Source organism: Grampus griseus, assembly GCF_964374135.1.
Source record: "Grampus griseus genome assembly, chromosome: 5".
NCBI classification, from domain to species: Eukaryota; Metazoa; Chordata; class Mammalia; order Artiodactyla; family Delphinidae; genus Grampus; species Grampus griseus.
The window spans coordinates 31,392,318-31,419,255 of record NC_138998.1 but is presented as its reverse complement, the minus strand read 5'-3'; the positions used below and the strand labels follow the sequence as shown (position 1 = coordinate 31,419,255).

The 26,938-nt window shown below is 44.9% G+C and overlaps 1 protein-coding gene across 2 annotated transcripts in view; it reads left to right on the top strand.

Moving 5' to 3' along the window:
- Window positions 1-26,938, top strand: part of EPHB1 (EPH receptor B1) — a gene marked incomplete at both ends in the record, with an annotated part of 421,851 nt that overhangs the window by 364,486 nt on the left and 30,427 nt on the right. For both annotated transcript variants that reach the window (XM_082655000.1, XM_082654999.1), the window contains 2 exons: window positions 4,151-4,398; window positions 11,944-12,159. In XM_082655000.1, coding sequence (XP_082511126.1) covers window positions 4,151-4,398; window positions 11,944-12,159 — 464 coding nt within the window. The remainder of the gene's footprint in view (window positions 1-4,150; window positions 4,399-11,943; window positions 12,160-26,938) is intronic.

Below are 26,938 nucleotides of genomic sequence, written 5' to 3'. Positions count from 1 at the left end.
CAAAGCCACACCTTCATTGATTTCTTGCTTCCTTCTCTTCTTTCTCTCCGCTCACAGCTACAAAGCCCACACTATGTGTCAGGCCCTGTGCAGTGAAAGGCAGCTTGTAGGCAAGCACTGCTTTCAAATGAATTCAAAGGTGTAGGGATGAATTCCAGGTACTCCAGGGCCTTTAGCAGTTCCCTAATCCGTTTGAAACACGCTTGGGTGGTTTAGACCCCTGGCTCTCAACGTTGGCTGTTCCTCAGAACCACCTGGGCAGCTAGGCCTGGTTTCATGGGACCTGTGTGGTCGCACGGAGTCCCATGCTCAGCAGGGCCCACACTTAGTTTAATGCTCTGCTGTCACCGTGTTGAACTTCTTAATAAATTTTGAACAGGGAGTCCTGCATTTTCATTTTGTACCAGGCCCTGCAAATTACGTAGCTGCTCCTGCGAGCAGCTTTTAACTATGTCTGTGCCCAGGCTGCACCCAGACCAACTAAACAGAATTCCTGGAGGTGGGACCCAGGCCTCTGTGCTTTGTAAGCTTCCCAGAGGATTGCAGTGGGCAGCCAACTTTGGGAACGCTGGTATATAACAGAAGTCCTCAACTGGGGAGTTTATGTGTATGTTGTGGGGAATAGCAGATTCACCTGGGGCACTTTTACACACTCCCCAGACTGATGTGTAGAAATTCATAAATATTCTGATTCCTAAATATTCTGATCTCATCTGACTAGCCGGGCAGGAACTTTCCATGAATATGATATTTGTCTATAAGGTAGTCCTGATGCCAACCAGGGTTCTTGGCCTTCCCCAATCAATAAAAATTGACTAGAGGCCAGACGAGAAATTCAGGCATGGCTTTACTGTGACCCCTGCTACAGCAGAGGGGAGTGGGAACAAACAACAGTTTCCCTGCTTGCTAGCTCCCTCAGGAGGGGCGAGCTTGCTCCTTATACGGTGTGTGTGCAGGGGTCAGTCTGGAGGGGTGGCTTTGGTGTTTTGCCCACCCCTTAGGAGGTGTGGTGTGCAGGGGGCATGCGCAGTGCCCTGTTTTTGCTCCCGACTCCTTGCTCTTGCTCCGGGCTCTGCAAAAGTGGCAGTTGGGTTTCTTGGTCTCTTTGTATCTTTTGTCCATAATTTTGCCCAAACTGCGCATGCATGCAGTTATTTTTAGTCCCATACAGTTTCTTTGTATTTTGTTGCTTGAGGAGAGGTGTGTCCAGGTGCAAGCACTGCAGCACTGCAGCAAAGGGTCCCAGATCCCAGCCTGTCTCAGTCACACTGTGTTTGCTGTTCCCTGGTTACTGAGTCACTATAACAGTAACTGCATATGAATGGTTAGGACTTGCACAGTTGGAGCACAGTGGGCCCTGCATTGTGACTTCACATCCACCCAGCTCTCTTCCCTGTGGCACTGCTAACCGAACACACCTTCTGAGAGGCGATATGGCAGGAAAAGGGATAGGCCCAGGGAGTATCCCTGGCTCTGCCTCACAGATGTGGGGTTTGAGGCATGTTTTTGTCATGCCTCAGTTTCCTTATTAGTAAAATGGGCATAATAATACCCAGCTCATGAAGGTGCTGTGAGGATTAAGACATGCAAAGAGCCCAGCACGGTACCTGGCACAGAGCAGGTAGTCAAGACATTTTGGTGTACTATCTCCCCCAAGAAGAAATATTAGCATACTTTCCCCTCACTCTCAACCGTGTCTTTTTACTAAAAGAAAATAGAAGTCATTAGTATGACAACAGGGAAGAAATACTGATATTCTTCAATTAGTATGCTTATTAAATATGCAAGCTGTATTCATTCAGCTCATAGTTATTGAATAACTACTAGGTGCAGGTGTCAGAGAGATGGATTCCATATATCTCTATACACAGACACATATATATACATACAAAAATATATAGAGACACATCCATATATACAATATATGCACAAATGCATACAGACACATACATATATGCACATATATACACAAGTTTGTATACATACATACATATACATACTCTACACAAATATATATACATAGAGAAGCACACATATATGACAGGTGGTTGTTATTCAGTACTCTTCTTCAAATTTTACTTATTTGAACTGCAAAGACAATGCTTATTGTAACAATTTAAACGAAAAAGTAACTAAAGTTTACTAACCCATACTTCCCCACTCCTATTCCCACCATTCTAGTGTAACCAATTTTTAAAATAATTTGAAGTTGAAAGTAAATTTGCTATGAATTTTTTCCATAATGTTTTTTTTGGCATTCACCACCCCCCTACAGGCATATTCTACAGACCACATTCTATTAATATAACTTTCTCTTCTTTTCTGCTTCACTTAGCAATGTAATGCAGACATTTTTGAAGCCAATACATCTCACTCCTCTATTAGTTTTCAGAAGCTCATAGCATTCTGCAGGATGGCTGTCCCTTTCCAGCCATCCCCCTGGTTATGGTCATATGGTATTTGGCTGTTGAAGGAGATGCTGCCATAAACAGCCTTTTGTAAAAATGTAAATACTGGTACCTCCACTTCTTTTGGAGCCTCCAGCAGTTTGTAACCCAAGAATGGGCAAAGCCAAACAAATAATAATAAATAAGATACCCCAACTTTTATTGGCATACCTACCACGTACCAGACACCTCAGTGGTGTGTACAAGTTACGGACATGAATGAGACTTGGTCTGACCTCAAACAGTTGTGATCTCATGTCAAAACCAGTATTAAACATGCTGTCTATCTTAGGTCCATGCTGAAACCTTCCTAATGGTGCTTAAGCCAACCTCTACTCCAGCCTTAGATTCTAACAAGTTCCATAGACTCTGGAGCAGTTCTGCATCCACAGGTCTTTCATGCAGCTTCCTTCCAACCTATGCAGCAGAAAATATAAGAAGTTCCCAACTAAATCACAGATGTTAACTTGCTTTTCTAATTCGGCCAGTAACGTATCTGATTGCTCACAGTTTGCTCCATCATCGCCTTGCAGAAGCTGAAAGTGAGAAAGAAAGTTTTCCCAGCAGAAATCCATGTTTCTCCTATCAGGCCTTTGACACCCGTTTCTGCAATGCACTTACAAGTAGATTCTAAATTGCTTCACATGAAAGAACTGAAGTTACAAAACCAAGTTAAATCATAAGATAACTTTTGAAAGCATGTTGAATGGGATTCAACAGATTTTTTAAGCAGCTGTGAAATAGTGTCACCAGAATTGTTTTTACTCTTGGTGATTTTACTGCAAAAATGTTTAAATGCTGTGGCACCCATGGAGGTGTGCAGCTCGTGTCTGCTTGAAAAAGCCACTGTTCAGCTGCCAGGAGTGCAGGTAGCTGCCAGCCTCCTGCTGCAGCGCCTTCAAGATCTGCCTCGGCTTTCTCGCAGGGACCCAGCTCTTTCTGGCAGCCCCAGTCAGTGACTGAGCACAGTGGGATGCTAGGGCCTGGGCCTTTCTGGAATGGGCACTCTTTATTCTGAAGCTCCTCATTGGGTTAGATGAGACTGTCAGGTCTGCATCAACCAGGTCTGCACTGCAATCTGGGCCTCTCCTTGCCCACTCCCGCTTCCCCCTTCTTTTCATAAAGTCAGGTCTGCACCATGATCTGGGACTCTGGCAATCCTACTTCTCTCCCCTTTATCCTGCAGTGTCTGCTAACTTACCTTCCTTACTCCTCAGTTTCTGTTTTCCGAGGGACCCAATAGACACAAACACTTTCAGGGCAATGTAGGAGCATAAACGCTATACATCTCATTCAGAGGACTAAAGTACCTGAACGTATCCCATAACCCCTGGACATTCTTGCACTAGGCTCTGCTAAAAATGAATTATGATTCTGCCACAGTGAAACTGACCATTTCATTTCAATTGTTCATCTGGGATGTAAATGAAAAAACAAATGAGGAAAAACAAACCCATATAGAGTCTGAAATTTCACTTTAGTTACCCAAGAGATCCGAGGTAAAGAACATATTTGGGTATTCCTTCTGTGTTTGCCGTGAACTGCATAGTGCTGGGACGTCACAATTACAGTGAGAGGACACTATTTCCTTTCTGCCACCTTAATCACCGTTCCACCTGGAGCACCATTGTTCTTGATAAGCTGCCTCCCCTCATGGTTCCACAGACAGAAGGAAGTGAGTAATAATTGCATTCTTGTTGCAGGAGAGTTTGGAGAGGTGTACAAGGGGCGTTTGAAACTTCCAGGCAAGAGGGAAATCAATGTGGCCATCAAGACACTGAAGGCTGGGTACTCGGAGAAGCAGCGACGGGACTTTCTGAGCGAGGCGAGCATCATGGGCCAGTTCGACCATCCCAACATCATTCGCCTGGAGGGCGTGGTCACCAAGAGTCGGCCGGTCATGATCATCACGGAGTTCATGGAGAATGGCGCTTTGGATTCTTTCCTCAGGGTAAGAGCAGCTCAGCTCACCTTTACTCCTCAGGGCAAAAGCATGGATGATGCTGGCGCTGGTGGACGCTGGCAGACCGTCGTGGGCTGGGGAGAAGTGTCCCTGTGAGGACAGCCTGTCGCTCAGGAATCCCTGATGAAATGCGGGTGGGCGTTGAAGATGTTAGCGAGGTTAACAGATTTGCTGCTGAAAGGAAAGAACAAAGCAGAGCATGTGGACCCCTCTGTAGGAGGACAGCATCGAGCCAGGCCTGGATAAGTGCTTGCTGGATGAGTAAGAGTGAATAGAGGAGGACGGAGAATGGCCGTCGGTGTCACTGAAGAGACTGAAGAGACTTCCAGCCGCTATGCTGTCCTGCGTGATTCACGCAGATGCCAGTGGCTATCTCTGCCTCTTCCCCAGCATAGCCGCCCTCCCAGACAGCTCCTTTTGTTCACAGTTCAGAGATAAAACAGGTTGCCCTTTTCTGATGCCTGGGCATCCCGGCCTCTGAGGAGGCGCTTCTGGGCAGGTCAGGGGAAGAGTGTGTTGCAGGCGTCCACAAGTCTTTCCTGGAGTTGATGGAGAACTGTGGCTCCCAACCACCTGCAGCAGAGGTGCGGGTCCCTGAAGGCCTATGGCCAGGAGATCTGCAAAGGACCGTTGTCAGAGCATGCCCACGCAGCCACAAAGGAAGCATTTTCACTACTGTGGGGTATTCCAGAGCTATTCAGAGAAGGGGCGAGTGAGCATGGCCGAGGTGCTCATGTCTGGAGGGAAGAAGCTGTCTGACCACAGGCCACGGAGCAAGGCCTGCCTCGGACCAAAGGGACAGCTGGGCAGCCTGGGAGCAAGAGAGTGCAGGGAGTGGCATCAAAGAATGGGGCAGGACCTTCTGAGCAAGGGCTTCAGAGTAATACTAAGTAGCCAGCTATGCATGTCACCAAAGCTACCAAACAGTAGCTATGGCTGAAGATCAAAGGACCATTCGTAGAGTCTCATTGAAACAGTCATGAGGTGCCCTGTGCTGGGATGAGAGAGACATTGCTCTAATGCTGTGGAACAAATCACCCCAAGATTTTAGTGACTTAGCCCAACAACAATTTGGTTTGCTCACAAATCTGCAATTTGGGTAGGCCTCGGTGGAGACCTCTCTGTTTCATGTGTTGTCAGCAGGAGAAGCTCAAGGGTTAAGGCCTGGAATCGTCAGAAGCCTCATTCATTCATCTGTCCCAGGGTTGATGCTGGGTATCAGCTGGCATCTCTCCACCTGGCTGACTAGGGCTTCCTCACAGCAAGCTGGGTCCCAAGAACAAGCAACCCAAGAGTAGAAGGCAGAAGCTGTATCAGTTTTGAAACCTAGCCTGAAATGTCACAAAGCATCCTTCAACCACATTGATGGACCCACCCAGATTCAAGGGGAAGAAACATGTCCCACATCTTGATGGGGGACAGCAGCCTTCTTACACATAAGGGATGGGAGGTCCTGTTATATCCATTTTAGAGAATACAACCTGCATAAATGCCTCTGACCCCCCAGGACCTTAGTGCCCAAAGCTTCCAGCAATCATCTGCCTGGATTATACTTTTTGTTTCTGTACATGAAGTACAGGGGTATCACATAAAGAAGAACTGAAACCTTCCTGAGGAAGCCAGGGAAGGCTTCAAGGAAGAGAGAGAATTTCTCTGATATGGGAGAAGGAGGAATTTGCCAGACAGGTCAGGAATGGGCAGGTAGGCTCACAGAACAGTGGAGCTGTGTGTTCATAGGTCAAAGTCAGCGTGGCCTATTTGGTAATCTGTCATCAGCGGCCTGGTGGTTCCAAAGCTCAGAAGCAGAGCTTAGGGGCTGCAGTGTGGAAAGGGAGCTGAGGACTTGTCTAGAAGCTGCATTTGTACATACTGAACCTACCTTTGCAGGGGGAGCACACACTTTATGCCTCGTCTGAGTCATTAGGCAGTAGTGGCTTTTGTTTGGTGGGGTGGGGGACGGCTGATGTAGGTGATGGGCCCCACGTACTTTGCCTGGTACAGCCTCCTTGAGGGTGTGGGTTATGCTTTGTATTTTGAAACCCCAGCGCCTAGCACACTGAGCACCGGGTTGAGGCTAGTTGAATGAAGAACAGTTTCTGGAGCAAAAGAGTTTGGTCAGGAGAGATGGAGCTTGCTGAGTGTACACGGTCTCTTGTCCTTGTAGCCAGACCTCTCGTGTCAGCCAAAGAAACGTGAATAGGAGGTAATGTTAGGAGAAAAAGTATTTTCCGGAACCAGCCTCTGGACCTATCAGGAGTCATTTACTTCCTGCAAGTCACCTGTCTGTGCTTCACAGAGACTCTCAACGCGATCTGGAGACTGTGATGAGACTCTTTCCCTGGAACGCACAGGCGAACAGGAAGATTCCTTCTCAGGAGCCTGCGGAAAATCAGAACCCTGCACCACTGCTCTGCACACACCTGTTCCATTTTGGGGGCGCAGGACATGGGGGCAGGTTGGATGCCAGTTATTTTTCATGACAATGTTGCCCAGGCAGTGGGAGAAAAGCTAGGGGCGAGAGAGGAGCACAGGGAAAAAGAGGGGAAAGGATGGCCAGAAGGGAGCGGCCAGAGCAGGCGGTGCTGGGAGCTGCGGGAAATGAAGCATGTCCAACTCCCCACCCGGCACAGAGACAGGTAATCTATAAATCTAATTTCAGCCTCACTACCAAACCCTGGAGCATAGCAGCATTAATTGATGTATTTGCTGCTTGATAAAATTGAATAGTGGGTCATCAGTTCCGTCCTGCAGGGTCCATCTTCTGGGAGGTAGTATACTTTTAAGATCACCATTCAGAGAAGAAAGGAAAAGGGTTAGTCTTCAATTTGTGCACCTGCTTCCTCCCCAACCCCCCACTGGTCCTTTCATACCAGACGTGGTGGCTTTGGAGAGTGACCACAACTCCAGCTCTGGATGGGTGTCTCAGAGGCTCTGGGCATCGAGGGTCCAGGGAGCACATCGGAAAGGGCTTCTCACAGTCTGCTCACTGCTCCCCACTCATTTCAGGACTCAGGATTCTTCACATTCTGGAGGGATTAGAAACACCATTATTCTTTAACCACACATTCTGTAGGTTCATAATTATCCATTTTTAAAAAAAATGTCTGTGCCATGGGTTAGGTAGACTGCATATCCATAATTAAATATTTCCTTCTTGGCACTCAGATTCAGGGGATTCAACCTGGTAGCTCTTCCATAATCTTAGGCACAAGCCCTGAAGCCCTCCTCAATGCCTCATGCCTCAGCCAAGAGGGTCGACCTGCTCCATACAGCCTTCGTGGCTAAAGCTTGGCCTTGTGGTTACTGCTGGTTCATTCACAGATGGTTGTAACTGGAAGACTCTTGGAAGTCACTGAGCAATGTCAAATGGGGACATTTATCATTCATGGGGTGCTCATTCATGGCCTGGCTAGAGGACAGCAAGCCAGTTGTCAGAAAGAGAACACCAGGTTGCAAGTTCTGAGACTGAGGCCCAGCTTTGGGCTCTGCTATGAGTCACCCTGTGGCCTTGAGCAAATCCGTTAACTCAATTTCCCAATCTATAAACTAAAGGCATTGAGCTGGATGATCTTGAAAGGGCTCTTTCAGGTTAAAAAAAAAAAATCTATGATTCATTTTCTTCAAACAAATCAAATAAAGGTTTCATTTCCTGAAGTGGGTTTGTCAATGTAAGTTGAAATACCTAAATCCTTCCTGGCTAATAAAAGGGCCAGCAAGTGGCTTCAGTGAATTTGCAGAAAAGCAATTTCAGCAGAAAGCACTTCATGAAAGGAAGAAAGTTTAAATCACTTCACCCAGCCTGTATTTCTACTACAAACTGTGTTTTTACCATGTGCTCAGCACAGAATCACATCTTTCCCAAAGTTCTAAGAAATCTGTTTTTCTTTTTCTGTCTTGTTTATCTTTGTATGCTGATGCTCATATCTCTGAAAGTTCTTTTTTGGGAGTTTATATCAATGAAGTGAACATAAAACAGCTGGACATGTCAGAAAATCTTAATATGTATATGTCTCTAAGTTTCCAAGATTATGGACACAACAGGTATGACTGTCTTATCATGATACCTGATTCTCCTGCAGATTCTAAAGAAAATGTGTGTAGAGTCAGCATTTTCCAGTGGAAAAGGCACTGGACAGGAATTATAAAAGATTCAGATAAAGTAGCATATTTGTGGTACATGTTTCTACTTTCTCTTTCTATGGCCATGGCAGACATCATTAATCAATCATAGATCTTCTTCCTACAAAGCTTATACACAGACTTCTCCACACAACATTGGAGGCAGCCATTACCAACTGATAAAAGATGAAATGTAAATGGAGAAGCAATTTGCTGTTTGGACTTAGATTCTTGTTATAAGTCAAAATCACACAGAGTGATTTAAGGCTGATCACTTAAACTTTCTGGACTTCCTTTATCTTCTCTATAAAAACAATGTAATATTGCCTGCCTTGCCTACTCCACAGGACTGGAGTTAAGGATGAAAACATATTCCATGAAGTATGACTTGCCATTCAAAGGCCAAGAAGGGAAGAAATCAGAGTTTGTAGATTAATTGATCCTAATTTCAGGCCTACATTATTAGTTCCTACTACAGTTAAGGTGGGAATGATTATTACAGATGCCAAACTGCTGAGCTCAGAATGCGCTGTGAACTAGGCTCTCTGAGGGCACTGATCCTAGGATGTCTGCCCCACACGCCCAGGAAGCCAGAAGGAACCTGCAGTCCTCATCCAAGGTGTCCTCAGTCTCTCTCACCAGGCATCTGGGGGTCATGGGAGAGAGGATTTGTGAGACATTATGGCCTTGCTGATAATTCCAGCAGTCATTGCTGCTGTCTTAGTATTTATGGGGCACTGAGCTGAGCCCTCCACATGTATTGTCTCATTTAACCTTGAATCTCAAATCTCAGGAAGAATGGGCACTCTCTTCTTATTTTACAGATGTGGGAATCACTGCTCTGGAGGTTAAATAACTTGCCCAAGAGCATGCAGCCAGTGAGAGAGAGAGCCCGGACCCACCATGGTCTGTCTGGCTCCAAAGCCTGAACTTTTAATCACTTTTTGCCCTTTGTCAACACCAGAATCTATAAGATGACTGATCTAAACATTTAAACAAATCAGAAAATGAAGCAGCTCAGTGAAGTCTTTAATGACTTAAAGTAGAAACATAGACACAAATCTGCAAAAGATTTCAACACTGCTCTTGGCAAAGCTGCTTCCAACCAGCACCGGTGCCCTTCCCAACATCTGTCTACAAGTGGGCTTCTGTAGGGAGACATTTATTTTTAACCACATTGTTGTCTCCACTTACAGAGGAGAAGAAACAAACTGAATTGAAAAAATCTGACCCTTGGGACTTGTGGCTGAAATATATTTTCTAATATGCGGAAGTCGCATGACAACTTTCTGGAGAGGCAGATCCCCAGAGACCTACTTAGAGAAATGATGGTGCTGGGGAAATCTGGGCTAGCTTCTCAAGGAAGTGTGGAGTGAAGTTCATTAGTGAGCAAGATTTGCATCACTCACGGCACATCCAGCTCTGGCAGATGGGCACCATGTGCTGAAAACCAATCAGTTTCCAAAAAGCAGCTCTGCACTTTATTTTGGAGTTGGTTAGAAGCAAATATTGCAGAGGAAGCATTCTGGGCAGATTGGGAGGTGGTTAAGGTTTGAGTGAGAACTTGGAACTTGGAGTATGTCAAACTCAGTGTGTTTGGGGGGTCCTCCTTCTGGTGGGGGTTGGGGGCTCAGGAAGGAGTGCAAGGAGTGCCAGTTTGCTCCAGTCCTTCAACTGAGCGAGGGGTATAACCAACCCTCGGGCTTGCAATTTCTCATGAGGAACAAAGTCTTCAACAATTCATGCTACCGTTGTTAGACTTTTCAATTGTTGGAATATTTTCCCTAATAAATAGTGTATTTTTACAACAGCTCTTTTATTTTTCTTTACTTATTTTTGCATAGAAAATTACTTTTGCAGGAGCTCATGCATAAATGATGTGTCCATACATATTAGTGAGATAATGCATGTGAGTGCATTGGGCACCATCTCACAGACAGTAGGTGCTCAATAAATGGGAACTCCTCATACTGTTTATGCTTCCTGCCTTTCACAGGAGGATCCTGGGGCAGAGGGAGGGACTGCCTTGCCCAAGGTCTGTGTTCAGCAGTAACTGGACTAGCCCAGGGTGCCCCGCCTCCTCCTCCCTCTCCCCCACTCAGAGCATCTCAATGCCTGGGCCATGCTCTGCTTACACAATACAACTCATAACCCTTTAGGGAGCAGCTGGGGCTGGACTAGTTGGGAAAATGTGTTCTTGGCAGCATGGCCCAAGGTCCACTGATGTAACCAGTGTGTGCAGAGCCCAGACTCAGGGGCTTTGGGGAGGTGGAGGAAGGCATACATTCACTCACAGAAGAGCCTGTCCTCTAACCATGGAGGAGGGAGGCCACCCAGGTAAGAAACTGTGATTGGAGAGAAGGCAGCACTTCAGGTTGGCAGGAGGAGGGGCAGCAACAGTTCCCATTCACTGGGAGAGTCCACGAGCCAGACACGGTGTGTGTGCTCCTCCTGACCATCCAGCCCTCTGAGGCAGGTGTGTTATCCACTGTCGACCAAGACACCCTAAACATTTAATTCTGGAGACAAGAAGCGATGTACCAGCCATTCATTCAGCATATGTTTATTGAGCTACATCTGTCTACTCAAACGTTCTCAGCACTGGGAATGCTATGGTGACTGCAAGAGGGAGGGTTCTTGTCTCAAAGAGCTTAGAGTCAAGTAGCAGAGACAGACAGACAGACAGGCACACACACACACAACTAAACCTTGTGATACATGCTAAGAAGGAAAATAAGAGCATACACTGAAGGATAGTAGTAAGAAAGTGCTACTTGTGTGGGGGAGGGGACTGGCTAGAGAGACATCCTCTCTGAGGGAGTGACATTTAAGTGGAGACCTGAAGCAAGTAGGTGTTGATTGTGGGGAAAAGACAGAGGGAACAGCATGTGTAAGGGCCCCGAGGCAGGAAGGGCTTGGCCAGGGAGAGGATTGAAAAGTCGCCAGTCACTGTGGCTTTAGCACAGGAGTGCAGGACAAAGTGACATAAGGTGAGGCAGTAGCTGATCCCATGGGGCCCCGTGGGCCACGCTGAGGAGTTTGGCACTTTCCCTTAACACAGTGGGAGGCCATTAGAGCGCTTCAGTGACGTGACCTGATTTCTGTCTTACGAGGATGGCTCTAGCTGCCCTTGGAGAATGGATTGGGACGGGGGAAGGTGTAGGGAGGCTGTTACAGGTGATGGATGATGATGAGTTGGTTAGAATGGTGTCAGTGAAGGTGGAGAGGACTGGATGGCTTTGAGATGTAATTTGAAGATGAAATCCACAAGACGGCAAGGAGAAGGCAGAGTGTTCAAGGAGAGGGAGGAGAATGGGAGTCGGAAGGGAGAAGGCAGTGGGGCCCTGGCACCTCAGCTTCTGCTTGACCACTGAAGCCCATCTTGATCTGGTTGCCCTTGGTGTCTTATTACAGCAAAATGATGGACAGTTCACGGTGATCCAGCTGGTGGGGATGCTGAGGGGCATTGCCGCGGGCATGAAGTACCTGGCCGAGATGAACTACGTGCACCGGGATCTGGCTGCGAGGAACATTCTGGTCAACAGTAACCTGGTGTGCAAGGTGTCTGACTTTGGCCTTTCCCGCTACCTCCAGGACGACACCTCAGACCCCACCTACACCAGCTCCTTGGTGAGTCCTTCTGTGTCTTCTCGGGTCAAAGTACGACAGGGGTGAAAGGTGGCTGCTCATGGCAGGGACCCATGACGGACCACACTGGGAGGGACTGGGACCAGAACTCATCTATCCACTGAGGGGAGCCAGATGCTGGGCGGACCATTCATCCAGGAGAAATTACAGTAGCTGTTTGTCCAGGCAAGCATTGGAGCATAGGCTGTGAGAAAGGGTCGGTGTCTCCTCTGAAGCCATGCTGTTCCTGGCCCATGAAGAGGACATTTTGGAAAGGACGATTTGAGGGAATCCAAACATTTGGACAGTGGCATTGGAGACAGCTGTCAGCAGGGAGTGGGCTGCAGTTGGGTTGAGCACTGTGATACCAGGTAGACTCCTGGCCCTCTTCTCTTTTCCTATCACTTCCAGAAAGCCTTAAGTACCATCTACATGATGAGTACTCTCAAATTTGTATTTCTTGCTCAGCCTCCCTCTCTACAGCCCAAGCAGCTTAATCATCTGTGTCCAGCTGCCTAGTTCACACAATTCCCTTTAGAACTTTCACAGGTCCAAAATAGAGCTCTTGATTTACTCTCTAATTTCCCCTCCCCCATCTCTTCAACTCAGTGGTTGCACCATTCAACTAATGACTGAAACCTAGGAATCAGTCTTGAGTTCTCTCTGTGCCTCCCCATCCGTGTCCAATCCCTCAGCTACTCCTATAGGTTTCTATAAAGTCTGTCCCTTTCTTCCCACCTCTGCTGTGCACCCACCCTGTTTCTAAGCACCATTCTCTTTCACCTGGACTGTTACAGTGGCTTCCTAGTTAGTCTCCATGGTTTCCTTTTGTCTTCTTACATCTATTCCCAACAACATCCAAAGTGATTGATCTTCCTACTTAACTACCTACCTATATTCCTTAAGCTTGCAGAAGCAATACATAATTATCATAAAAATCAAAACAAGACAGAGGAGAGGAAAGACTAACTCAGAACCTACAATTTCCTTGAAGCAAGTGTTGGTAAATTTTTCCTAAAGGGCCATATAGTAAATATTTTAGACTTTGCTGGCCAAGAGGCCAAATGAGTATATTATGCATATGATTATATAACCATTTAAAATGTAACCCTTTAAAAATGTATGAACACCACCTTTAGCCCATGGGCTGTAAGAAACCAGGTGACCTGCCAGATTTGGTACTTAGGCCATAGTTTACCAAGCCCTGTCCTGAAGCATCAGTTCCAACAATTAGGTGTGCCTGCTTTCACACTTTTCTCTTTGTTCAAAAATTTGAAAATTTTTATTTTATAGAAATGGGATCATACTATGCCTATTTCTCTGTGTCTTGTTTGTCTCTTGGGGATTCTTACAACAGGTTGCTGCTTTGAAAGTCTGTAAACATTCACACTCCATTAGGGATATACAGTGCCCATCTTCCAACATCCTCACCAGCATTGAAAGTAATCAATATTTTAAAATTTGCTAATCCAAAGGTGAAAAATCATACCTCATTTTGTTTTAATTTGCATTTTCAACTGACTGCTGGAGATATTACTGTCTTTTTGCACAGTTACTGGGATTCATGTTTCTTCTTTTGTTAATTATCTGTACATGTATTTACCTATTTTTCTATTGGGTTATTTTCTTGTTTCTTAGAAATTTATAGGAATTCTTTTTATGTAAGAGATGTTAACCCTTTTTCTGCCATATATGATACAATTAGTTCCTTCACCTTTTTCTGTACAAAAAAATACAATTCTTTTTTTTTTATTCAAAAGAATACAATTGTCCTTTTGATAGTGTTTATGATATCCTTTGGCTTGCAAAAGTGGTTCATATTCATTTAGTCAAAAATATCGATCTTTTCCTCTACTAATTGGATTTTCTGGTTTATTCTTAAAGTTCTCAGGGTTATAAAATGCCTTTTGAAGTGGGTTGTCCTATATCTAAGTAGTTAGTACACCTGAAATGTATTTATTTTTCCCAAGTTTTTAGTTTGAAAAATTTCAAGTGTACAGAGAACTTGATAGAATTTTGCAAAAGACAGCCATATTCTCACCACATAGATTCTAGAATTATTATCTTGCTATGTTTGCTTTATCATATAACTATTTAATCCATCCCTCTGTCTATTCATCACTCCATCCTATTTTGTTGATGCATTTCCAGATAAGTTGCAGATATTAGTACACATCACCCCTAAATGCTTCAGCATACACATCTTTAATAAGAGTTAAATATTTGTTTATAGTTCTTTCCTTAATTAGGGTAAAATTTGCATATAAAGAAGTGCACAAATCGTAAGTGTACACTTACAGAGTTTTAACAAATGCATGCAACTGTGTGACCCAAAATCCTATCAAGATAAAGAACATTGTCATCATACCAGGAAGTTCCCTCATGTCCCTCCCCTGCCCCACACCCAGAGGCACCCACTGTTCTGATTTTTTTTCTACCATAGGTTTGTTTTGCCTGTTCTTGAACTTCACATAAGTGGAATCAGGATGTTCTTTGTGTCTGGCTGCTTTCTCTTAGCATTCTGTGTGTACGATTCATTCCTATTGTTGTGTGCAGAAGTAGTTTGTTCTTATTTACTGTAGCATTCCACTGTTTATTTATCCATTCTCTTGTTGATAGACACCAGGGCTATTCTCAAATATGTTTCTGAATATGTGTTAGGACATATATTCTTACCCTGTTTTCATACAGGTGAATAGATAATTATACCAACACCATTTATTGAAGGTATTTTCCATATTTTATTGAATCACATGTCATCCTTGTCATATGTTAAGTTCCTTACATAAACTATGTTTTGATTCTCAAATCTGCTCCATTAATCAACTTAAATTCTTATTCCCAACCATATTGTTCTAATTATAGTAACTTTATCAGAAGTTTTACTATATGATTACAAGAATTTTAGCAAGAGTTTTACTGTTTGGATAAAGTAAGTTATTCTTCATTCTTCTTTTAATAAAAGTTCTTGGCTCTTTTCAAATATCTTTTTTTTTTTCAATTTAAGATCACTCTGTCTGGTTCCAAAACATGCAGTGATACATATACACTCACATATGGATTTTGAATGCAATTCTACTCTACATTTGGAAGGACTAACATTTTAATGACCCTGAGTCACCTAAATTATAATGTGAGTCAAACATACAATCTCTATATGTCTTACATTGAAAGTTTCTTAAGTGAAATATTCTCCACATTACTTTCCTGCACACATTATTTAGATCATTTGCTGTGATTTTGTGTTTCTTCTAAATGATGAAGCTTATAAACTAAACCTAACAGCTTTCAGGATCCTTCACATTTTATCATATTATTCTTCCATGTTTTGCCTTTTATTCAAAATAGAGAAAATTATCATGTTTGCTGATTAAACTATTGATATTTCTAAAATTTCTAAATATGCAATTTATTCACATGAAAAATATTTATTGATCATCTGCTATGTGCCAATCCTGGGCTACAAGCTAGAGGCACAATTAGGATTGAAAAGAGGCAGCATTACTATTCTCACATTACTCACATTCGAATGAGGAAAAGGAAGATTAATCAGACACATACACAAATAAGTGCATAATTGCCAGTTGAGATAAGAGCCACTGTGTTCTGTGAGAGCATGAAGAAAATAATAAATAAGAAAAATAGCCTGACTAGATCTAGGGGAATTAAAGGCTTCCAGAGGAGATGGTGCTCCAGCAGAGATTTGAAGAATAAGTCACCCAAATGAATGGGGCAGGTTAGAGCACTGAGAAACATAAGCAGCACATACAAAGGCTCTGTGTCAAGAGGGAAGGTGGAATTTTAGAGGAGCTGAGAGAGGACTCCTGTGCTTGGCATTTGGAGAAAGAAGGGAAAGTGACCAAGGAGGTCAGCAGTAGTTACATAGGACAGGGCCTCCTAGATGCTTGTGATGGAATTTACCTCCTTAGAGCAATGAGAATTCATTCAAGGGCTCTGTGTGGGGTGGGGGTGGGTGGTGGGAGGGGTGTACACAGATGCACACACATGACCCAAAGGTGATGAATTTGCATTTTAGAAAAATAACCTGGTTTTTCTCTTGCTTTTCCTTCCCAATATTTTCCCTCCCTTCTTTATAAACAAAACAAACAAAAAAACTTTCTTGGCTTTCTTCCTTCTTTCTTTCATCCAAAAGTCATTTGGCAAGCCCAGTCAAGGTAGATGTCCTGATCTGGAGAGGCAAGCCCTAGCAGGGATCAGGACCCACGGGTGAGGGGGCTGGAAGGTCAGCACTATTGGAAGATTAGCTATAGACAGGGATATTGAGAAATATATTGGAGACAATGGGACCTTTTGGTAAAGGAGGTACAAATATGGAAAGCATGAAAGCTAGAATGAATTATGTGATGTTGAATTGGAATTGGAGGTATCTGTGAGAACTTGTGGTTTTCAATATATAAGGAGATAGAGAAATAAATAAGAGCTGAGAGTGCCTGTACACAATGGTACCTGTGTAGCAAAAAGTACACCTGGCACTCATATCTTGAATTCTGTATTCTCTTCTACTACTAAAAGCACCCAGGACTCATTAGAGAAATGGCCCCTTCCAAGGGCCTGGGTAGGAGTATTAGATGAGCCCAGTACATCTTTATGTGCCAGAAGGTAAGAAAGTACTCAAAGAATGATGGGAATATGTCAAAAGTACACAATACCCAGCTTAAAGGGCTTCAATGTCCAAATATAGTATAAAATGAACTTCAAAATATATACTGATGGTAACAGATTATAACCTATTGAATAAGATAGTAACTATGGAGTCCACACTGATATGAATATGAATGAGTAAATAAGAGAAGATAAAGCTTTTCCCAATAGTGGAAAGAATGGTGTTATTAGAAAAATCACTATTTGGTGACCATAAGATTAATAGTTAAGAAACATGTTGATACCTGGGGTGAAACGAGAGAGAATGGGGACTTCACATAGCCTCAAAGTATTTCCCCCCAAATATTAATAACATAAAGGGAGAAAGTAAGTTTACAGAGAAGTCTGGTAATACCATCTGAATCAAAGATTAGAGTTCACACCACCAATAACAGACATTGTGTGCCACTGAGAGTATGCAGTGAAAGAACATAGCATTTCAGATACTCTGTTCAAAATGTATAACTTGTATCTTATCATGAGGAAAAATCAGACTAATTAAAATTGAGATACATTCTATTAAATGACTAACCTATGATCTTAAAATTTCAAGGTCATGAAAGTTGAGCAGACTGCCAACTGTTCCAGATTGAAGGGCATTAGAGAGGCATGATAAGCAGGTAATATTTACATATGATCCCTAAGAGGGCATTTCTGTGACAGTTGTTAAGAATTTGAATGGAGTATCTGGATGAAGAGTGTATAGGCATTCTTTGTAGTATTCTTGAAACTTTTCTAGACATTGAAACTGTCTCAGAATAAAATATTTTTTAAAAACATTTACCCTGGCTGAAGTGTAGAGGACAGATGGGGGAGGCAACAGTAGAAGCAAGATGGTCAGTGGAGTGAATGAAGCCCAGGGGGATCAGGGGAGAAACATGGAAAAGACTTGAGAGTGGGTGATGCTTAGGGGTGAGGGTAACAGAGGTCCAAGGATGACACCTGGTATCTGGACTGTGTCTCTGGATGGATGATGGTGCCATTCTCTGAGAATGGAGATTCTGGAAAGGAACTGGTTGGAGGAATAGAAGGATTGAGAGTAAACTGTGGGTTTAGTTTAAAGCAGAGTCTCTCAAATTTTGGTGAGTATCAGGTTTACCTGGAGAGCTAATAAGGAAAACAGAGGAACAGACTCATGAAGTTGAATAGAGTCTGGGCCTTGGCATTTTCACCAATATTTCCCAGATGATTCTGTTACAAAATTTGTAAGACACTTGTTTAGAATATTTTGACTTTTATGTGCTGGTAGGATATCTAAGTAGAGCTGCTGAACAGGCAGCTGGAAATCTGGGTTTGGAGCATGGAGGAGAAGTCCAAATGACGATGTGTATTTAGGAGTCATCAGCATAAAGACAAGAATCAAAACAGGGGGTGTAAATGCACTTGACTTGGAAGAGATAGAGTGGGCAAAGGACCTCATTCTGAGCATGAAGAAGCCCAACATTGACCAATACAGATGTCTGTAAAGCAGGAAGCATGGATGTCCAACTGTTCCTTTCCTCCAGAGAGGCAATTACTAAGAATTTGCTGTAAATCCTACCCCCTCACTTTGCAGAGGAGGGATCGAGGCCCAGAGTGGTCAAATGAGTTACTCAGTCACATAGGTTGTCAGTGCAGCTTTGGCCCTTCAGTTCAGGCTTCCGGACTCTGAATCCAGTGCTTGGGACACCATGGCTTCCTCTCTGGCCCCACAGTGTGCCAGACTCCCTGCTCAACTTGGGTCATTTGTGATATCCCAGAAAGCCTATTTCTCTTTCTTTCTTTCCCCTTTTCTTCTCAAAAATCCAGCAAAGGATTGTCATCTTTGCCAAATGGCTCTGCTGGCCTTTGGGCAATACACACAGAGGTCAGGCCATATTGCATTGCCCCCACCCCACATTCAGGCAGAGGTGGGCAGGCTGTTAACTTTCATTTATCTATTGATTTCTTTTCAGCTCTACTTCTTTACATTTTTTTTTTTATGGATACTCTAGGATTTATATATATAAACACAAATATAAATAGTGACTTTTTCTCTGTTTGCTTTCAAGATTTTCTCATTATCTTTGGTTTTTAGCTTGACTATGATGTGCCTGGTCATACCTTTCTCCCCTAATTTATCTTGTTTGAGATCCTATCAGCTTCTTAAATCTGTAAATTTATGTCTTTTACTATTATTGGGGAATTTTTCAGCCACAATTCTTCAAATATTATTTCCTGTCCCCTTTTCCCTCCTTCTAGGACTACAATTACTTATGTGTAAAACTTGTGAAATTGTCCCACAGGTTCCTGAGGCTCTGTTCATTACTTTCCCCATTTTTTCTTCTCCCTTTCTCAGATCTATCTTTAAATTAATTGATTCTTTCATTTGCTATCTCCATTATTCTAAGAAAAGTCCCTCAAGAGACTTTTTTTTTGATATTGTATTTTTTAGCTCTATACTTTCTTATGAATCTTTCTTTTATACTTTCCAATTCTCAGCTGAGATGTCTTATTTTTTTTATTCATCATAAGCATATTTTTCTTTACCCCGTTGATCATAGCCATAATAGCTGCTCTTGTAAGTCTGGATCATCCTGGGATTGGCATCTTTTTTTCCAATGAAAATGGATCACATTTCTCTGGCTCTTTGTATGTCTAGTAGTTTTGGATTACATGTGTTGTGAGTGTTGTATATGTGATGTAGAGACTCTGAATTCTATTACACTGATCCAAAGAGTGTTGCTCTTTTTGATTTAGCAGGAAATTAACATGTTATACTCAACCTGCAGACTCTGTCATGTCTGCAGTGGGCAACAGCTCAGATTTCAGTTCCTGTGGTTTTCAATCTGTCTTATACTTGCATGGTTTAGGAGTCAGCCAGAGAACTGGCAAAAGTTTATACCCAGAATTTGGAATCCCATTTCCCTGGTTCTCTTGTGTCCAGGGATTCTTTCCCAACTCTCTAGCATCCCTGATTATCCAGGACTCCTTCACTTGGTTTCTCCAGCCAGAAAGAAGGTAGGTTTTTCCACTAGAGTTTTAGCCATTGGGTGGACAGCTGCCCCCAGGGCAAAACTGCAAAAAGTAAAACTCACCTCATGCTGCTCAGTTTCTGGAACCTTCAGGTAGCTTTTCCTTTCTTTTCTTTCTTCTTTCCTTTTCTCTTCTCTTGTACTTTGTTGTTATTTGCTGGAGAGTCTGTTTGTTAGAAGCATACTCCTCCACATCAAAAGTGGAACCTTCAGCTTATTACCATAATCAGCAGGTCTGCAAGACAGCCCTTAAGCCTGCTTTACTCTATCTTAAGTTCCTTATTCATGCAGTTCTTTCAAGATCTTTTAAACATCGTCACCTTCTAATACATCTTGTTTTACTTTATAGGTGGAGACCTCAGTCGTAGCTATTAAAGTTTTCTAGTTTTTCCTACTAGGCCCTCAGTTTTCATCTCTTATTCTGTCTTAATTCTCCAACATGCTTCCCCCAGGTCTTCCTTCTCTATTTTAAATTGCTATTTCTAGCCCCAAGAGCATTTCCTTCCCATCAGGCTCCTGGAATAATGAACAGATAGAATTTGCTCCTTTGTGCTTTTCTATGACTGGAATAAACCCACTAAAATAAGGAGGAGTTCTGTACTGCTCCTAACATTCCAGACAGACAGATCAGTGAGCTGGGCTGGGCTCTAATACCTGTACAATTTATATAACTTTCTTTTTGGCAGGTGTATTTCTGAATACTGTTATGGGTGTTCAAAATAACATTTCTACGTGTCTTAGTCTGCTCAGGCTGCTCTAACAAAATATCATAGGCTACATGGCTTAAATAACAGACATTTCTTTCTCACAGTTCTGGAGAAACTGGAGGCTGGGAAGTCCAAGATCAATGTGCTGGCAAATTTAGTTCCTGGTTGGAGCCCTCTTACTGGCTTGCAGATGGTCGCCTGCTTGTTGGGTGCTCACACGGCAGAGAGAGATAGAGACAGAGAGAGACAGAGACAGAAACAGAGAGAGCAACAGCTCTGGTCTCTTTTCCTCTTCCTGTAAAGACACTAATCCCATCACAGGGGCCCCACCCTCATGACCTCCTCTAAACCCAATTACCTCCCAAAAGGCCCAACCTCCAAACTGGGGGTTAGGGCTTCAACATATGAATTTTGAAAGGGCACACTCATTCAATCCATAACACCATGCTTGTGTTAAAGACCAGTGCTCAGTGTTTGACTTCACAGGTAACATTCTGGTTATTACTGGTCCTGTCTCCTGTTACCAAGGGAAAAAAAGGCACACATATCAGGGAAAGTGCCACATCTTTGTTTAACTCTGCATTTGGGGCTCACATACACATTCACAAAACTGACCTTAGCCCTTTCTCAGCTCACACTGGTGGAGAGAGTCCCAACAGGGTCCCACAAGCCCTCTCTGCATGGCAGCTTTCTGCTGGTTAAGTCAAAAGCTCTGCTCCAGCATGCCTTGCTTTCTTTTCTGATCAGTAGGAAGAGGCCCCATCAGGTCCCTTTGTGAGCAAAATCTTTGCTTCTTCCTATTCAGCCAGGTTCCTTCTGCTAAAGTAGTGTTAACTTTCCCATCCTTCAAAGCCCCAGGCTGTCTCTCTGAGAAGTCTCTGGCCTTGCCCATGCCTTCCCTCAACGCTGCTCCCGGCAGACCTCCGTATTTTATCCTGAAGTGCACTCTGTCTTCAAGGCGCCTCTGATCTCCCCCAGCCCCTTCCCCTTTGCTCCTCCTGACTCTCAGCCCTCCTGTCTCAGTCCCCGGCTCCTCCCACACCCGGTGTTTTTGCACTTCTGAGGCTCCCTTCCTTCCAAGCCTGCCTGTGCCTCCCTCCTCTTTGCTTTCTCTGTTCTAATGTCTGTTGATGTTCCCTGCCCCCTCTGTCCCCCTCTGGGGAACCTCAAATAGAGCTGCTTCTTGGGCATCTGCCCCTCCTTGCGGGAAGCAGAAGCCATTTTCTCAGGCGATTCACCAGCCGCTCCTTGTCCTGCCTTGATCTCCGTGCCTGCCCAGCTCTCCCTCACATACTGCCCTCACTTCCCTCAATGACTGCCTGGACCAGCTCCAGGAGAGCTCAGCTGGTCTTTCCTCTAGAAACTGCCCCATCTGCATTAGACTCATTTCTTGAGCTGCCCCAGGGGCACTGGACACGGAGGGTCCATCCTCCCCATGGGACAAGGGTCAGACTGTCCCGCAGGGACATCTCTGCGAGCACCTGTCCCACTGGCTCGTCCTGAACCTGCCGGGGAAACCAGGCCTGCCCCGCACGTGCTCTACAGAGGTTCTTGTTCCCCTGTGATGAATTTCAGTCACCCTGTCACCATGGAGGCAGGACCCTGTCTCATCCTCCCCCATTATTCCCATGAATTATTGTCTCAGCTGCAGCCTCCAATTTCACCATGTTTCTGGGAGGGAGCATCCATTCTAGCCACAATCGATTCCCTGCTGAAGTCTCCAGGGCCTTTCCTTTCACAAAAAAATTGACCTTTATTCCATGATATTATGCTGCCCATGTCTTCAACAATGTGGGCTGGGAAGGTGGCAAAATATCCCTTCTAGAAGTCTCTCCCACTCTGGGGTAGCAAAATACTTCTATGGTAGGAAGATGCAGGATTTAGTTTCAAACTATGCTCTATAAATTTGTCCTTTGGTCTCCTCATCCATAAGATGGGATTTGGAAGAATTGTCAGATTCATATGACCCCCTGTGATAAACTGGAAACAACCCCTAATGTAGGTCCTGCCCTGGTCACAGCGTCTGTAATTATTGTGGGTGCTGCCACCAGTGCATCCCGGGCTCTCGGAATCCATACCCCATGGCGACAGACACCCAGGTATACATTTTCAAGGCTAACTGATAAAAAAGATTGTGACTTTCCCTCTTCCTACTCACTCCAAAACAGAAAACAATAAAGCAGAGAGCTTCCAGAAGCCCAGGATATTTTGTGAATATTTTGATATTCACAAAGGAGAACAGGGCCCTTGTGACAGGATCCCCATGGAAGAATTTTGAAGAAGACTTCTCAGGAGAGAAGAGGGGAAAAGGCAGTAAAGATTATTGTGTCTAGGGAATTCCCTGGTGGTCCAGTGGTTAAGATTCAGTGCTTTCACTGCAGTGGGTCGGGTTCGATCCCTGGACCAGGGAAGTAAGATCCCACAAGCTGCAAGGCACGGGCAAAAAAAAAAAAATAAAGGATTATTGTGTCCACTGAAACCCGCGGTTCTCACACTTCCCTGTGCCCCAGGATCCCCTGGAGAGCTAGGAAAGGGGAGGTTTCTGGGCCCTGCCCTCAGAGTTTCTGATCAGTAGGTCTAAGGTGGGGCCCAGGAATATGCATTTCATACAAGAACCCAGATAATGCTGATACCACTAGTGCTGGACTGCACTTTTAGCTTGACTGCACTGAAACTATTTTAGGGAGCATAATTCACTCACAAACCTGCATTGCAAGAAAGGTCAGTTATTTTTCAAAAATCAAAGTAAATCTGACACTGAGTCCCCATCCTGTCAGACTAGAAAGGAAAATGGATTTTCAGGCATCCTGGAGCGTTTCCTCTCTCCCCAAGCCTGAGGGATTATGCAGGTCCTGGGGCCACACTGGGGCACCATGTCTTTGCAGGAACTAGAGCCCCTCCGCCTCTGGCCCAGCATCACCTGTGTCTGATGAGGCAGGGAGGGCACAGCGCCCATAGGTGTCCCCACCACAGAGCCCCAAACCAGCATCTGTCTCCAGGTCTTGGAACCTCCATCTGACCCTGCCACTTAGCTCCCCCAATAACCCATTTCTCAGAATCTGAATCCCCGTCCTGCCCCATTCATCAGCTCTTTTGGAAAAAGAAAAAAAAAAAAAACAGCAAAGTTGATTAAATCAGCCCTGAAGATCCCAGGGTTGTTTTTTGAGGAGCTGGGGACATATCGATGATCATCCTCAGTCTTGAGGTTCTTCAGTGCCATAGCACCAAACACACATGAATTAACACCTCAGTCATTTTCATTGACATGGTTACCAGTGAAGTGGCTGCCCAGTAAACTGGAGTTCAACTCAGAGAGGGTATCTGGCATTGTGTTTGTCTACCCTCCATCTTCTACACGTAAATAAGGGCTTAAGGAAGGAAGGTCGTCCAGGGTGCCGGAGGGGCTCACCCATGTTTGGGATGGAGAATCTTTTTTCTCCAGGAACTTTTACTTGGGTGACTCAAAGAGGGGATCCACCGAGAAAAGACGAAGAGAGTCAAAGCCTCAGCCTTAGGGGCCCTCCCCCTTCCCCGTGCCAGGTCCTGACCCCGACCTGCACAGGGGAAGTGGGTGCCCCAGTCTGAGAACCCCTTTGCTTTGACACGTCTCGGAGGAGTGGCCGACCTGCATCCCTGTTCTCTGAACCAGCTGGGGACCGAGGGCAGGGCAGGGAGCGTAACCATCTCCCCGTCCAGGCTGCCCAGACTTTCTGTTCCACCAGGAGCCAGCAATGCTGTCCCTAGCCCTTGTGGGTGACAGATGGTTAGGGGGACTCTGTGATGAAGGTAGGAAGCCTCTGTGAACTTTCTTTAAAGCCTATGGTGAGTGGCTCCCACCAGCATCACACACATGGCATGCACGGGCATACACACAGGTACAGTGCAGTACACACACGTCGATACCCAAGCACAGAGACGGACAGAGAAACACACAGGCACCCGGGGCTACCTTGAGACAGGCACGTGCCTTCCCAGTTGCTGTGGGGCAAGGGCTAGGCTTTTCCTATCCTTACCACTGAGAAGTGAGTTCGACTGCTAGAGCACTGTTTTTTTGTTTTGTTTTGTTTTGTTTTTCTTATAATGTACTTAATGCTTAAAAGGTGCAAAGAAAGCAGAACATTATCTGAGATAATCCTTCCTGCAAGCCTTTGGGAAAAAGCCCCCTCTGTCTGCACTTTGCAGAAGTCGCTGCTGAGAAGGTTCATCCCTCTGCTTGATGGTTTGGGCTCAGGCTAGGAACTTGGTCCTTCCAAATGAGAAAGGTTTGCTGGCTTTCTGTCCAGTGACCCCAGGCCCAGTTTCACTTCTCCCACCATTCTTGGCAGTTTTTACGTTTAAATCATACTTCTCCTCCCGATCTGATCCCTGGCTTCCCTCAGGAGGCCGTTTTCAAATTGTGATTTCTCACTCTTCTTTCAGTCACTGAGCTAGGGTGACAGGTTCTCTCTTGGGTGGATGGGAAAGTTTAGAGGGATGAAGACAAGCAAAGAAAAGAGGGGAGCCCCTTTAACTGCAGCTGGAATAAAACCGAGGCCCAGTCCCCCGGACATTCTCCCCCAGCATTAATTAAGCTGAGGGCAGAATCACTCAAATTCCACTCCAGTCACCCCACTCTGCCGCTCACATCACTCTTCTTCAGGCAGCCCTGCCCTCCCCTTCCACCGATATCTCTCCCTGGATCACTTTGTCACCAGATGCTCAGTTAGGGATATCAAGCCCTGACTGAAACGCCCTTTTGAAAAAGACTCAGCATAATTATGATTAGTGAGGCCAGTGTATTATTAGCATGAGTGGGATCGGATGGGATTTCAGAACCTGAGCTAGCTCGTACCCTGGTGACTGGCGCAAGATCAGGGTCAGTTTTCCCGGCCAGCACATCTCTCTGCTCTGAGTGTGGTGTGTGGGGTCAATCAGGCAAAGCCCTCCTCCCTTGTGTGCCTGTCATCATGCAGGAGGGGCCAGCCACCTGCAGGAGCATGCAGGTGCATGCAATGCCTCTACCAGCCATTCTCAGCCAATGCATATTTATTAAGCACCTACTGTGTGCAAAGCCCAGCAATGAACAAAACAGACGCTTCCTGAGCTCTTTGAAGTTCCTTCCTAGCAAAAAAGATGGACATTAAACAGCTGATGCAATTAACTATGTAATTACAATTGTTAGGTGCTATAATTACAATTGTTAGGTGCCATGGAGAAGCATATATCAAGCATGTATTGCATACCCTGAGGAAGGAACATCTGGGCCGAAACTCAGAGGTGTTCATTAGGGCAAGAGTACAGCCAGGAATCCATGGGAAGAGTCCCAGAGCTGGAGGCAGACTCTGCTTCCTCAGCAAGGACAGGGCGTGGAGGAGAGGAGGGTGCTGGGGACACTTGTGCACAAGCACAGATTGGGGAGAAGCAGCTGTCCAGTGGAAAAGGCTTTCAAAAGAGATGTTGCAGGAAATGGCGAGTAGAGATGAGTCAGGATCGTGGGGTAGGACTGTGTGAGCAGCCCACGTGGGCTCACAGTAGCTTTGCTCCAAGCTGTGAACTTCGAGGGCGGGGCGGGAGGGGGCTGTTGGCCAGGGGAGGTAGGAAAAGAGGAAGAACCGGAAATGAGACCCTGACCCAGGTCCTCAGGGAGTAGGCCTGGGAGCCCTGTGCAGACATGGAGGCTTGAACTGTGAGGGCACCTGGATTGAAGCACACCCAGCAGATGGTGGAGAGATTTTACCTTCTCAGCTGAGGTCCCAAAGAGTCAGTCAAGAAGTCAGTGAACCAATCAATCAAGGATCATTGATTCCTTGCAAGACCTCTGCTAGAGAAGGTCGTTATTTAATATGTTGATTGGCAGTAGTATCTGTAAATCACTCACTAAGATTTAAGCTCACTTTCCTGATTGGGTGCTTAGTAAATAAAAGTTTGGAGCCATGGCTTAGAGAAAAGAGAGATGGCTTTCAGCTGAGATGAGAGAAGGGGGTGGAGTAGATTCCCAGATGAATTGGAGGTGAACTAGGCAGTAAAACTGGGCACAGTAAAGGTACTCAGTAACCGTTTATAGGACGGATGGGTAAATGAATAAGGTTATAAGGGCTCAGAGGCTGAGGGTTTTCCGGAAAGAGGTAACATCAGGATGGAACAGGTCAGGAGGTCAGAAAGTAGTGTGCTTGCTGCTGCACTCCCAGCTTGTAAACAGGCTCATCTGGCTGGTTTTGGGAAGAGGGTGTGCAGGCCGATAAAATCAAGGTGTGCTAGCCCTTGAAGGGCCCTGTTATCGGCTGCATCGTGTTCCCCCCATAAAAGTTACTTGAAGTTCTAACCCCTGTATCTGTGAGTGTGACCTCATCTGGAAATAGGGTCTTTGCAGATATAATTCAGGTTAAGATGAGGTGGATTAAGGTGGGCCCTAAATCCAATGACTGGTGTCCTTTTAAGAAG